The following is a 13,884-nucleotide window of genomic DNA, read 5'->3' as shown; positions in this document are numbered from 1 at the left end:
CCACTTACTTCACATTATTTGTCTATCTCAGTTGAAACGGAGTATTACAACATTGTCCGAAGGGATAAATAAATTTGTTGGAGCCAAAAAAATCAAATCAAAATTTATATAATTTCTTGGAGGCAAAAAATTTAAAAAACAATATGACTTATGACTAGTTAATTATAATTTCGGGATAAATTATTTTTATGGGAGCCAAAGTCTCTAGAAAACAATTACCGGCAACTGGCTACTCCGGTCACCAAACCATCAAAATCTCACTAATATAAACCACAATTGATCACCCATGCATAACCACTTAAAAGTCACTCTTTTTCTAAACCCTCTTCTTCATCACTTTACATAACCAATTAATTAATCAACAATGCCAGGTTTCACTGACCGAGTCGCCATTGGCCGTTACCAAGATGAGGTGGCACATCCAGGTGCGATCAAAACATTTGTAGCAGAATTCATAAGTGCACTTATATTTGTGACTGCAGGGCAAGGGTCAGGTATGGCCTTTGGTAAACTTACTGATGGTGGTGCAACAACACCAGCTGGACTTGTTGCAGCAGCAGTTGCACATGGTTTCGGGTTGTTTGTTGCGGTGGCGGTTAGTGCTAATATTTCGGGTGGTCATGTTAACCCTGCGGTTACTTTTGGTGCGTTTGTTGGTGGTAATATTACTTTGTTGCGGGCCATCTTTTACATCATTGCACAATGTCTTGGTTCGGTTGTTGCTTGCTTGCTCCTTTTTTTCTCTACTGGTGGTTTGGTAAGTTAATTAACTCGTCAAAAAACTTTTTTTTATTTTTTTTATTTTTGGTATTTGGTTGATTAAATACTCTGCAGTTATGGTATTAAACGTAAATAAGTAGATAAATTTTTTTCGAAAGACAAGAATATATTAGCAACAAGCCCGCTAAGGGGGGGAAACCCGAACAATCATAACAAGAACAACACGAAAAGAAAAAGCGCAAGTTGCGGAGATGGCAATTACTAAACTATTACATTACACAAGACAAGACCATAGATTCGAGATCCAACCTAGCCAATCTAACCTATGATTTTTTAAACGAGACGAAATCCATTCAAATGATTTGAGTTGAAAATAAGTAGATAAATACGGAGTAAAAACATTAAATAGTACTGTAGTTGTTAAATTTTTTTAACCTTATGGTATGTTCAAACTACGATCGAAGTCCAAAAGTAATGTTTTGACTTGGAGTCTGTAGTATGCATTTATTTCACGGAGAGTCCATTTTACTAACAGCTGTTAATGTTTCGTTAAGTTTTCTCATATGTTATGCATATGAGGGTAAAAATGTCACATAAATGGAACAATAACAACCACAAAATAAATAAATAAATAAAAATAAATGTGTGATTAAATAGTACATGGGACGTAAATGTGTGGTTAGTAAATGTGTAACTAAATATTATATTAGACAGTCATCTTTTCTTAAAGGGTATGATTCTAACACACCATTTTTTGATCTCACACATCTATTTTAACCTTTTACTCTTTTAATAGTACTTCATTTCTTTAAATTGATGTATGAGGATAAAAAAAGTATGTGTGAGAATCATTCCTTTGTTAAATAGTGTGAATTTTTTCTTGGAACAATAAATATGAGATGGATGGAGTATTGAAATACTTTGATAGGATACTTAAGTGGTAGGTACATAGCGCTAAATCTTAACAACAATATTAGCCACGAAAGTCGTTGCAACAACAAAACATAATCTAGTATTACTAAATACGGAGTACTAGTTAACAAGTTGCAAACTACTATAGATAATACGAGTACTCTCCCATCTTAAATTAAGACTCTATATCCTTATTTCAATTGTCCATGACAATTGTACCCTTTTATAATACTCTCTTCGTAAAAAATTATTACTCGTATTTGATTTCACTTTTAGTTAGATTTAAGATTAAAAATATATCGTAAATTATCCGCTCTACCCTTGATTTAATGATTTATTTTAGTTATAGAAACTACCAATAGAATTGATTTTGTAAATAGATAAATACAATATTAACTAGTTGTCACTTAATTTTTATTAACACCTTCAATAATAAAAGAATAACATAATTGGAACATTAGTGTATTTTTTATGATTGTATTAAGTAAGTTATTTTTATTTTGTAACAAACAAAAATAGTAAGCTGAACAATAATTCTTGAATGGATAAAATAATAGATAATCCTTTACATTATCATCGTTACTTGTAACTTTTTCTACAAATTTTTATTTATACTTATTTATTTATCATTAAAATAAATAATAAAAATGACATTTTATTCTTAAAAAATGAATCTTTTTACTTTAACTAAAATTGTATATTAAACATCAGTTAAACATTTAGTTCTGAATTACCTTTATTTAATTTTGTATCATAGGAAAATGGTTCACCACGTCAATTGTGCGAAGGTGATTGTCATATCAATCCCTTAATTTGAAAATTTCACCATGCATGTGGATTAAATACTTAGGCATTATAAATATTAATGCATATATGTGGTAGATCAATTAATTTGAGTAGTTCATATATCACCATCTATTATCTATTGTATCTATTACACGAATGATATGTTATTTTATTGTTGAATAGCTGATGAATAGTGCTACAGTGTTTTGTCTATTAGATATATAGATAATTTATTGTTCATTATTCTCCGTTATAAATATTTTATTTTTATTATTCACATCTATAAATAGATAAAAATGAAGTTACGAAGTTCTTTTAGGCCTTGTTAACATTCTAATTAATAATCTGTATCTATACAGCTCTTAATTCAGTAATTAAAATGGTTGTTTCTTTATCACTTAATATAAAAATTAGTACGTATCTAGGAGACATATAATCAAGTAGACATATAATTAGACACTCATTCCCATGACTCAAATGAAATCATAGTCAAATTCAAAAAAATAAATAAATAAATAAACAACCTCAATTCTCTTAAAATTAATTGCATGTATAACAAAAAAAATGATAAAAATAATGGTAAAATTGTAAATTAAATAAAATATATAATTTGATAATGACATATTTTAAACTTTGTATTTTTTCTAGTAATAATAGAATTGAGACAGAAGAGTATTAAGTTATGTATTTATACTTTATGTATTTATTTTTATTATTATATTTAAGAAATATCACTAAATTATCTAATTTATCCTTGATTTAATGATTTATTAAAGTTACGGAAACTACCAATAACAAAGTTGATTTTGTAAAGGGATAAATATAATATTAATTAGTTGTCATTATTCAATTAATATTAATTCAATAATAATAATTAAAAAAAAAAATAACCGAAACATTAGTGATTTTTATGGTTATATCGAGTAAAAAGCAATATTTTTATGACAAACAAAAATAATAAGTTGAACAATTATTTCTGAACGCGGAGTAATAGATAACCCTTTACATTAATCTTCTTATACTTAAATTGCAACCTGTATCGTTCACAAAAATAAGCAATTTTTTTCGTTTTTATTACCGTTACATATACTTTTTTATAAACTTTTATTTTAGGAAATTGCTAATGACAACCCTTATTAAAAAGTTATTCAATGCAAAAGCAGTTGTACATTTATAAGTTAAAAGATACGGAGTAGTTTTTTTACATGAAAATAAGTACTAGTTATTAAGATGTACAATCAAAATATGCATACACCAATTTGTTAATAACAACCCTTGGTTGTCATTAACATTTTTCTTTATTTTATCATTAAAGTAAAAGATAAAAATGACATTAAAATCTTTAAAAAACTAATCTTTTTAGTTTAACTAAAATTGTATATCAAACATAAATTAAACAATTATTTTGGATTAGTATTAAGTAACTTTGTACTGTAGGAAAATATTTAATGTACATTTGTGGTGGATAAATCAATTTTGGTGATTGATATATCACCATCAATCATACAAATGATACGTTAAGACGTTAATTGACTTCATTAAACACAATAAAAATTTGAGAGTTGAACATATAACATACGGAGTATTTAATATATTACGGAGTACTTTTTATGTGATATATTTTATACTAAAATCAATAATAATTATAATAAACTATGCGTAGTTAGATACATGTATTAACATTTTTATTTAAAACATGCAGACTACAACTGGATTTGCATTGAGTTCGGGTGTATCCGTATGGAATGCCCTAGTCTTTGAAATCGTGATGACTTTCGGGCTAGTTTACACTGTTTACGCCACTGCCATTGACCCGAAAAAGGGTGACGTAGGCACCATTGCACCATTGGCAATTGGTTTAGTTGTAGGTGCCAACATTTTAGCCGGTGGTGCATTTACCGGTGCATCAATGAACCCTGCCGTTGCTTTTGGGCCTGCACTTGTTAGTTTGGACTTTGGATATCACTGGATTTATTGGGTTGGCCCACTAATTGGTGGTGGGATTGCTGGAGCCGTATACGAGCTTGTGTTTATTAGTCGCACTCATGAGCCGTTGTGAGAGTTTTTAAGTACGTGAAAAGACGTATATGCCCTTCTTGATCTTTCTTGTATCATTTCTCTCATTGTGACTTGATGATGTATGTTTGTTTGTAATTGTATTTTCTTATTTAAATTAAATTTAAAGTTTGATTTGCTTTGCTTTGTATGGAAAGACATATGGAGTTATTGATCAACTGTATAATAAGATGGTGATATTTGCTAGGTTTTTTTTTTTGTATCTAAAAAGAAAAGATTTTGTTAACTTTAACATAATATTCAATTATTTTGTTTTGGTTTACTTAAGTTAAAAGAGCACGTATGCGGAAACACATATTCATCAAACCCACTCATTCTCTTTTTCTTCATTTCTTCACGAATCATATTGTAAAGTGTAAACATCATGAATCGTTCATACTAACAACGACATCGGTTTGTTGGTAGTCGGTACTAACAGCTAAGGTGGTTTTTGGTGGTAACTGGCTGGAGTTGTTTTTTTTGTTTTTTTTTTAAATTCACCTACTTATTATTCATGGGTGTAATCTTTTTTTCTAATTAAGCACTCGGGAATTATGCATATACTTCATATGTGTTCAATTTAAATGTCCACAACTAAAATACCTAAGGTTTAAAAAAAATACAATCATTACATTTTTATTCAAAGGAAATTCCTCAATTTCAACTTTAGTAGCCAAAAGTGAATATAAACGCTTATTTTAAAACATACAAATATAAATATGTAAGACAATTTAATTAAGATGAATACAAGTATTAAAAATCACTAGCCATACTTATAAATATTATTTTATTATTATTATTCTCTATACTAAATACTAATTATCATGAAACGTTTAGTGTTCATGGACTCGTTTACTGTTTATTGACCATTTTCACATTTTAAAATTTTTGCCAATTTATTGTTTAGTACTGTATTAGTTTTATGTATGTATTGAGTTATTATGGACTTTATAGGAATTTTTAGTTCATGCATTGGCTTAAAGTATTTTGGTTTTCTTTTATCTTTTATCTCATACAAGACAAGAAGACAAGAGCTAGGATTAATGCAAGCTAATAACAAGATTTTTATAGTTCTCTGACTTTGTTGCTATATTTTCAAAGGTTCATTTATTTATAGCTATAGTAATACTGTATTTATTTTTCAAATTGATTTTTTTTCTTGCAATTTATGTTTTCAAACTTCTGTTGAGCATTTTTTATTATCTATTATCTATATATCTAATCTAATAGACAACTTTTTTTATTATCTATTATCTATAGTAATACTGTAGTACTATTCATTAATAGTAATCGGGGATATTTTCGTCATTTTACAAAAAAAAAAAAAAATTTATTTCCAACGATTAAAGAAGCAACTCTCATAAAAGAACCAACCCTTCAATGTTACCAAAAGATGTCGAAAAAAATTTTTTTTTACCAAAAAAAATCAACTAACCCTTTTTTTTTTCCTTTTCTTCCTCAACGATAAAGGAGACAACTTTTATAAAAGGAACAACCCTTCAATGCTACCAAAAGATGTCGAAAAGCATTCTTTTTTACAAAATAGATCAAAAAAAAAAAAACGAACGCTAAAAGAAGCAACTTTCACAAAGGGAACAACCCTTCAATGTTAGATGTCGAAAAAAATTCTTTTTTACAAAATAGATCAAGACTTTTTTTTTAACCCGCATTCAAAATGGAGCCTCCGGCGCAAAGCGAGGGCTCCACAACTAATTGTTATTATTAGCAAAAACTTTGTTAACTGATGGAAAGCTTATAATTTAGTATTGTACCAATCTTCAATATTTGTTTTTGTTATAATTCAGTAGGCTTATAACTACCTTTAGTGGTTTGATTCTTGATGTTATAATTCAGTAGGCTTATAACTACCTTTAGTGGTTTGATTCTTGATGTTATAATTCAGTAGGCTTATAACTACCTTTAGTGATTTGATAATTGATTTAGAATACTAATAATGAAGTGTAAGAACAAAGATGATAATGGAGAGAAAGAAAGAAACACTTTGTAAGTGTGAGAAATGGTGCAAGTTTAATGCTTGCATTCATGAGTATTTATAGCCTAAAATCTCAATATAAAAATACATACTTTGTGTACCAAAATTGACTATATGTATACACCAAAATTGACTATCCATATCTATATTATTATTATTATTATAACACTCCCCCTTGGATAGCAATTTTATTTTGTTGAAGATCAACTATAAATTACTGCCTCGTTAAAAACCTTGCTAAAGAAAACCCAGTGGGAAAAAAACTTTAGCTAAGGGAAAAAGAGTGCAGCATGGAGTTGACTCCCCCTCAAGTAGACATCGCTTCAGCTGTTACATCTTTTGAACATGTCTCATGCCAATGTTATGAACGTGTGTTCTGAAAATAGCAGTTGGAAGTGCTTTCGTGAAAAGATCAGCAGAGTTTTTGCTAGATTGCACATATCTCATTTCAATCTGGTTGTCCTTAATGAGATTTTGAGTGTATGAGAAGAATCTAGGTGGTATGTGTTTTGTTCGGTCACTTTTGATATACCCTTCTTTCATCTGTGCTATGCAAGCTGCATTATCTTCATAGATAGTTGTTGGACTTTTATCGCGTTCTAGTCCACAAGAATCAGTAATGAGTTGTGTCATTGATCTCAACCAAAAACATTCTCGAGTAGCTTCATGTAATGCAATCACTTCGGCATGATTTGACGATGTAGCAACAAGTGTTTGTTTTTGAGAACGCCATGATATTGCAGTACCTCCATTTAGGAATACATATCCAGTTTGAGATTTAGCTTTATGTGGATCAGATAAATAACCTGCATCTGCATAACCAACCAAATCTTGTTTTGATTCGTTAGAATAAAATAATCCTAAATCAGTAGTTCCTCGAAGGTATCGAAATATGTGTTTGATCCCATTCCAGTGTCTTTTGGTAGGAGCAGAGCTGAACCTTGCCAACAAATTAACTGCAAAAGAAATGTCAGGTCTTGTACAATTTGTAAGATACATAAGAGCTCCAATTGCACTAAGATATGGTACTTCTGGTCCAAGAATGTCTTCTTGATCTTCACATGGACGAAATGGATCAGCTTCAACATTGAGTGATCTAACAACCATAGGAGTACTTAATGGTTTTGCCTTGTCCATATTGAAACGTTTCAAAATCTTTTCAGTATATGTTGTTTGATGTACAAGTAAACCATTAGGCATATGCTCAATTTGTAAACCAAGGCAATACTTGGTTTTTCCGAGATCTTTCATTTCAAATTCTTTCTTTAGAAGTTGAATGGCTTCATGGATCTCTTTATTTGTACCTATGATGTTAAGATCATCAACATAAACAGCTATGATCACATATCCGGATGTTGTTTTCTTAATGAAAACACAAGGGCAAGTAAGATTATTTGTATACCCTTTGCTTATCAAGTAATCACTTAATCGGTTATACCACATACGTCCCGATTGTTTTAACCCATATAAAGATCTTTGTAATTTAATCGAATACATTTCTTTGGGTTTTGCATTTGATGCTTCTGGTACCTTAAATCCTTCAGGTATCTTCATATATATATCACTATCAAGTGATCCATATAGATAAGCAGTCACAACATCCATGAGATGCATTTCTAAATTTTTAGAAACTGCCAGACTGATTAAGTACCTAAAAGTAATTGCATCCATAACAGGAGAATAAGTTTCTTCATAATCAATTCCCGGTCTTTGAGAAAAACCTTGAGCTACAAGTCTAGCTTTATACCTTGTAACTTCATTTTTCTCATTTCTTTTTCGGACAAAAATCCATCTGTATCCTACAGGTTTCACATCTTTAGGAGTGAGAATGATGGATCCGAAAACTTTTCTTTTATTGAGTGATTCTAATTCAGCTCGTATTGCTTCTTTTCATTGAGCCCAATCATGTCTATTTTGACATTCAACCATAGATGTTGGTTCTGGATCATCATCATTATTCATGATGTCATATGCAACATTAAATGAAAATTTCTCATCAAGATTTTTCATTTCATTTCGGTTCCATAATATTTTTGAATATGCATAATTGATTGCAATTTCTGTATTGACATCATCAATCTCCTCTGCAGTAGGAGTACTGATTTGTGGTTCTTCTTGAACACTTTCTTTTACTTCATTATCAGCTGATTTTCTTTTTCGAGGATTTTTATCCTTTGAACCGATTGGTCTTCCACGTTTCTGACGTGGCAAAGATTCATGAGTGACGTTATTGCCAGCTTTTGGAATTTCAATTCGAGCTGGAGTATTTACTGCTGGTATATATGATTTTGTCACCGTTTTTGTATCTGTAAATGCATCAGGCAATTGATTTGCAAGTTCTTGTATATGCATTATCTTTTGAACTTCTGTCTCGCATTCTTTTGTGCGAGGATCAAGATACTTTAATTGAGGTTCACACCATGAAACATCATTTTCTTTATTTTTCATTTCTCCCCCTAATCTAGGGAACAATGTTTCATTAAAATGACAATCAGCAAAACGTGCTGTAAAAACGTCACCTGTCATAGGTTCAATATACCTTAATATTGAAGATGTTTCATATCCAACATATATTCCCAACCTCCTTTGAGGACCCATTTTTGTACGTTGTGGTGTCGCAATTGGAACATACACTGCACAACCAAATGTTCTAAGATGGGAAATATTTGGCTCTTGACCAAAAGCAAGTTGTAGGGGGGAATATTTATGACTTGCACTTGGTCTGATGCGAATCAATGCAGCAGCATGTAAAATTGCATGACCCCATATAGATACAGGGAGTTTTGTTCTCATTATCAATGGTCTAGCGATTAACTGTAAACGTTTAATCAATGACTCGGCTAAACCATTTTGTGTATGCACATGAGCAACAGAATGTTCAATAACAATTCCTATAGACATGCAATAGTCATTAAATGCTTGAGATGTAAATTCACCAGCATTATCAAGTCTCACCCTTTTAATGGTGTAATCAGGAAAATGAGCTCTCAATTTAATAATTTGGGCAAGAAATTTTGCAAATGCCACATTACGGCTTGATAACAGACAAACATGAGACCATCTGCTAGATGCGTCTATTAGAACCATGAAATATCTAAATGGTCCACATGGTGGATGAATTGGTCCACATATATCACCTTGAATTCTTTCAAGAAACATTGGTGATTCTTTCTCAACCTTAAGTGGTGAGGGTCTAGTTATCAATTTTCCAAGAGAGCAAGATGTACATGGAACCATTGTATCATGATGGATTTTTCTATCCTTTAGTGGATGTCCATGAGTACATTCAATAATCCTTTTCATCATTGTTGATCCTGGATGGCCTAATCTGTTATGCCATAAACTGAATACACCAGGATCAATATATTTTTCGTTAACTACCATATGTATTTCTGGTACATTTATATGTGTATAATGTAATCCAGAACTAAGTCTTGGCAGTTTTTCAACCACATGACTCTTGTCAGTGATACTTAAATATTTCTCATTTTCTGTTGTCACTGACTGATAATCATACCCGTTAAGGTATATGTCGGAGAAACTCAATAAATTTCTGCTTGACTTGGGAGAAAATAAGGCATCATTTATTAAAAATTTTGTACCATTTGGTAGTATGAAATTTGCCTTTCCTATCCCTTTTATCAAGTTAGCAGGTCCTGATATTGTATGTATAGTTCCTTCCGTTGGTTTTAGATCAATAAAATATTTCTCGGATTTAAGTATAGTGTGTGTAGTTCCACTGTCTGCTATACAGAGATCTCCACCACTTGATTGATGTTGTATTCCAGCAAAATTCATATTGAACTTCATATATAAGAAATAAATAGTGAGTACATTAATATTACACAATATTTTAAACGCAAATAGATAGTACTGAAACATTTAGCAAACATAATGACAAAGACAGACGATATTAAATCGTTTATTTTTCAAAAGACACACAACTTAAACATTCAAGAAATCTTCATATAAATCAGATGGTTTCTCAGTGACTGTTGGATCAATATTATCCACAAAATTTACTTCCTTTTCTTTACCTTTCAGCGAATCCTGATACATCTTAACAAGATGTTTAGATGTTCGGCAAGTATTAGCCCAGTGGCCCATTCTACCACATCTGTAGCAAGATTCTTCAGAATTTTTAGAAGAATTTTCTTCAACATCTTGTTTAATGGGCTTGTTTTGTGGTTGATATTTATATTTTCGTGGATTACTATTTCTTTGACCACCACGGCCACGACCACGACCACGTCCACGCCCATTACCATTACCATAAGGATGGTTTCTACCATAGTTATGGCTTTTGGCATGATGATGGTGATGGTTATTATAACCACGACCTTGCCCGCGTCCTTGTCCCTGTTTATAATTATTTGCAGTATTTGCTTCAGGGATTGCAAGTGTACCAGTAGGACGGGATTGCTGATTTTTCATTAATAGCTCATCATTTTGCTCTGCAACTAAGAGATATGAATTAAGTTCAGGATATGTTTTGAACTTTAGCATTCTCAAATTTCTTTGCACTGTGATGTTTGCAGCATTCATTGTGGAGAAAGTTTTCTCCATCATGTCTGCATCACTAATTTCATGTCCACAGAATTTAAGTTGTGAACATGTATTATACAGAGCTGAGCTGTATTCATTTACTTTCTTAAAGTCTTGGAACCTTAATGTTCTCCATTGTTCCATTGCAGCTGGAAGTAAAATTTCTCTTTGATTATTGAATCTGCTTTTGAGACCTTCCCATAAAACATGGGGATCTTCTACAGTCACATAATTATTTTGTAAGCATTCATCAATATGTTGATGAATAAAGCAACATGCCGTAGCTTGTTCTTTTTCAGAACAAGTGTTGTTTTCATTTATGGTTTCAAGAATGCCCATTGATTTAAGATGCATTTTTACTTTTATAACCCATGGCATGTAGTTGTTTCCAGTTGATTCTAAAGGAGTAAATTTAAGCTTTTCCAGATTCGACATTTTCTATTATCAAAAATTAAAACAAACATCATGATAAATTAGAGTCAATTTATATTCATAAGTATATAAACATTAAACATAAATTTAATATAACATAAATGATAAGTAGGTGACAGTGTCGACCATGTGTAAGCAATCATAAATAAATGTTATATAACAAAAATATAAATATTAGTAAACATAAATGAAAATTTGGCGACATTGTCGACCATATATTTTTCCAGGTGGTATAACCGACCTATATCATTCTGGTGGTATAACCGACCATATATCATTTTGGTGGCAGAGCCAACCATATTTAGTATTAAGATTATCGTGCTGATAACGTGTTATAATTCAGTAGGCTTATAACTACCTTTAGTGGTTTGATTCTTGATGTTATAATTCAGTAGGCTTATAACTACCTTTAGTGGTTTGATTCTTGATGTTATAATTCAGTAGGCTTATAACTACCTTTAGTGGTTTGATTCTTGATGTTATAATTCAGTAGGCTTATAACTACCTTTAGTGATTTGATTCTTGATTTAGAATACTAATAATGAAGTGTAAGAACAAAGATGATAATGGAGAGAAAGAAAGAAACACTTTGTAAGTGTGAGAAATGGTGCAAGTTTAATGCTTGCATTCATGAGTATTTATAGCCTAAAATCTCAATATAAAAATACATACTTTGTGTACCAAAATTGACTATATGTATACACCAAAATTGACTATCCATATCTATATTATTATTATTATTATAACAGTTTTGTAATTGTAAAGTACTCAAACAGTGTTTACTGTACCTAGGTAAATTAAATTATCTATTGTTGTAATCAATATTCTGCTAAAAGAATAAATAAAGATATAAAAATATTTAGATAATATTGATGATGTATCATTTAAGTGTTTTAGTTTACGGGTTACATATATATATATATATATATATATATATATATATATATATATATATATATATATATATATATATATATATATATATATATATATATATATATATATATATATTTGAAAAGCAAATAAATAAATATAAATATTATTATATAAAAGAAAAGGAGATACATCGAAAAATAAACAATCGTCTGCTACTATACAAGTAACCTAGCAGCCTAAGCTATATGCAAGAGAACAAAAGAAAACAAGATATACAACAACACAAATATACATTATATGTTTCTAATCGCCATTTAAGTAGACCGAGGGATTCACGAGCCATTGGTTCCAATCCCAAATTTTCTTCCTCGAACGAATTGAGATCCACTCGAAACTCTTTATTTGAATTTCATTAAGCATAACCGACCCATTCCACCATTTATTCTTAAAAACCTTTTGATTGCGGTTTTTCCAAATATAGTTACCCGCAAACCCATTCGATAGCTTGCCACTGTTGGATCGTTTTTAGTCCACCAACATGCCATGTATATAAGCTCATGAGTCCCTCATTTCTCTAAAACCAATTGGTGATAGAGGGAGGTTCCCCTAAGCTTATATACAAGCATTTATTTCTTCCCAATTCCTATGTGGGACACACTCTAACCGATTAGCTCCAACAATCACCCCCTTAATCGGTTTGTTCATGCACTCGTATCATATAACGTGGCTTTTTACCCCGGACCCGTTCATTTACATCTCGACTTTTCCCGGACACCCGACCTCTTCCCCTGGTCACGTCCACAGTCATCCCGATATGAACCGCCGCTGCCACAATGATTACACCCGTGCCAACCTGGCTCTGATACCACTTGTTGGATCGTTTTTAGTCCACCAACATGCCATGTATATAAGCTCACGAGTCCCTCATTTCTCTAAAACCAATTGGTGATAGAGGGAGGTTCCCCTAAGCTTATATACAAGCATTTATTTCTTCCCAATTCCTATGTGGGACACACTCTAACCGATTAGCTCCAACAATATATTGTTGGAGCTAATCGATTCATTGTGTCCCACATCGGAAAGTTAAAGAAACAAATGTGCATATATAAGCTTATGAGAACCTCACTCTATCACCAATTGGTTTTAGAGAAATGTGGAACTCATGAGCTTATATGTTGTACATGTTGATGGACCTTAATCGATCCTACAAATGGTATCTGAGCCTGGTTATAGCCTAGATGTGTGGACGGTGTAGAATGGTAGCGGAGGTTCAAACCGAGATGACTATGGAAGTGACCGAGGAGGAGGTCGGGTGTCCGGGAAGAGTCGAGATGGTATTGAACGTGTCCGTAGAAGTAGCGTGGAATGAATCGATTAAGGGGGTGATTGTTGGAGCTAATCGATTCATTGTGTCCCACATCGGAAAGTTAAAGAAACAAATGTGCATATATAAGCTTATGAGAACCTCACTCTATCACCAATTGGTTTTAGAGAAATGTGAAACTCATGAGCTTATATGTTGTACATGTTGGTGGACCTTAATCGATCCTACAGCCACAATTTCT

General features: G+C 31.5%; 1 protein-coding gene across 1 annotated transcript; it reads left to right on the top strand.

Annotated features, from left to right (window-relative positions):
* The first annotated feature begins 306 nt into the window (after positions 1-306).
* Positions 307-4,652, top strand: LOC139855390 (aquaporin TIP1-1-like). Its single transcript, XM_071844606.1, has 2 exons — positions 307-757; positions 4,121-4,652. The coding sequence occupies exons 1-2, from the start codon at positions 365-367 to the stop codon at positions 4,475-4,477; spliced, it is 750 nt and encodes a 249-aa protein (XP_071700707.1). The 5' UTR covers positions 307-364; the 3' UTR covers positions 4,478-4,652.
* The last annotated feature ends 9,232 nt before the right edge of the window (positions 4,653-13,884 follow it).

This window comes from Rutidosis leptorrhynchoides, chromosome 6, assembly GCF_046630445.1.
Source record: "Rutidosis leptorrhynchoides isolate AG116_Rl617_1_P2 chromosome 6, CSIRO_AGI_Rlap_v1, whole genome shotgun sequence".
NCBI lineage: Eukaryota > Viridiplantae > Streptophyta > Magnoliopsida > Asterales > Asteraceae > Rutidosis > Rutidosis leptorrhynchoides.
The sequence above is the reverse complement of the archived record's forward strand: the minus strand, read 5'-3'. Positions and strand labels throughout refer to the sequence as shown.

Excerpts from the sequence above, each read along its gene's own strand:
- LOC139855390 (XM_071844606.1), top strand. The coding sequence starts at position 365 with ATGCCAGGTTTCACTGACCGAGTCGCCATTGGCCGTTACCAAGATGAG. Across the intron at positions 758-4,120 it reads TTTTCTCTACTGGTGGTTTG|ACTACAACTGGATTTGCATT; the intron begins GTAAGTTAATTA and ends TAAAACATGCAG.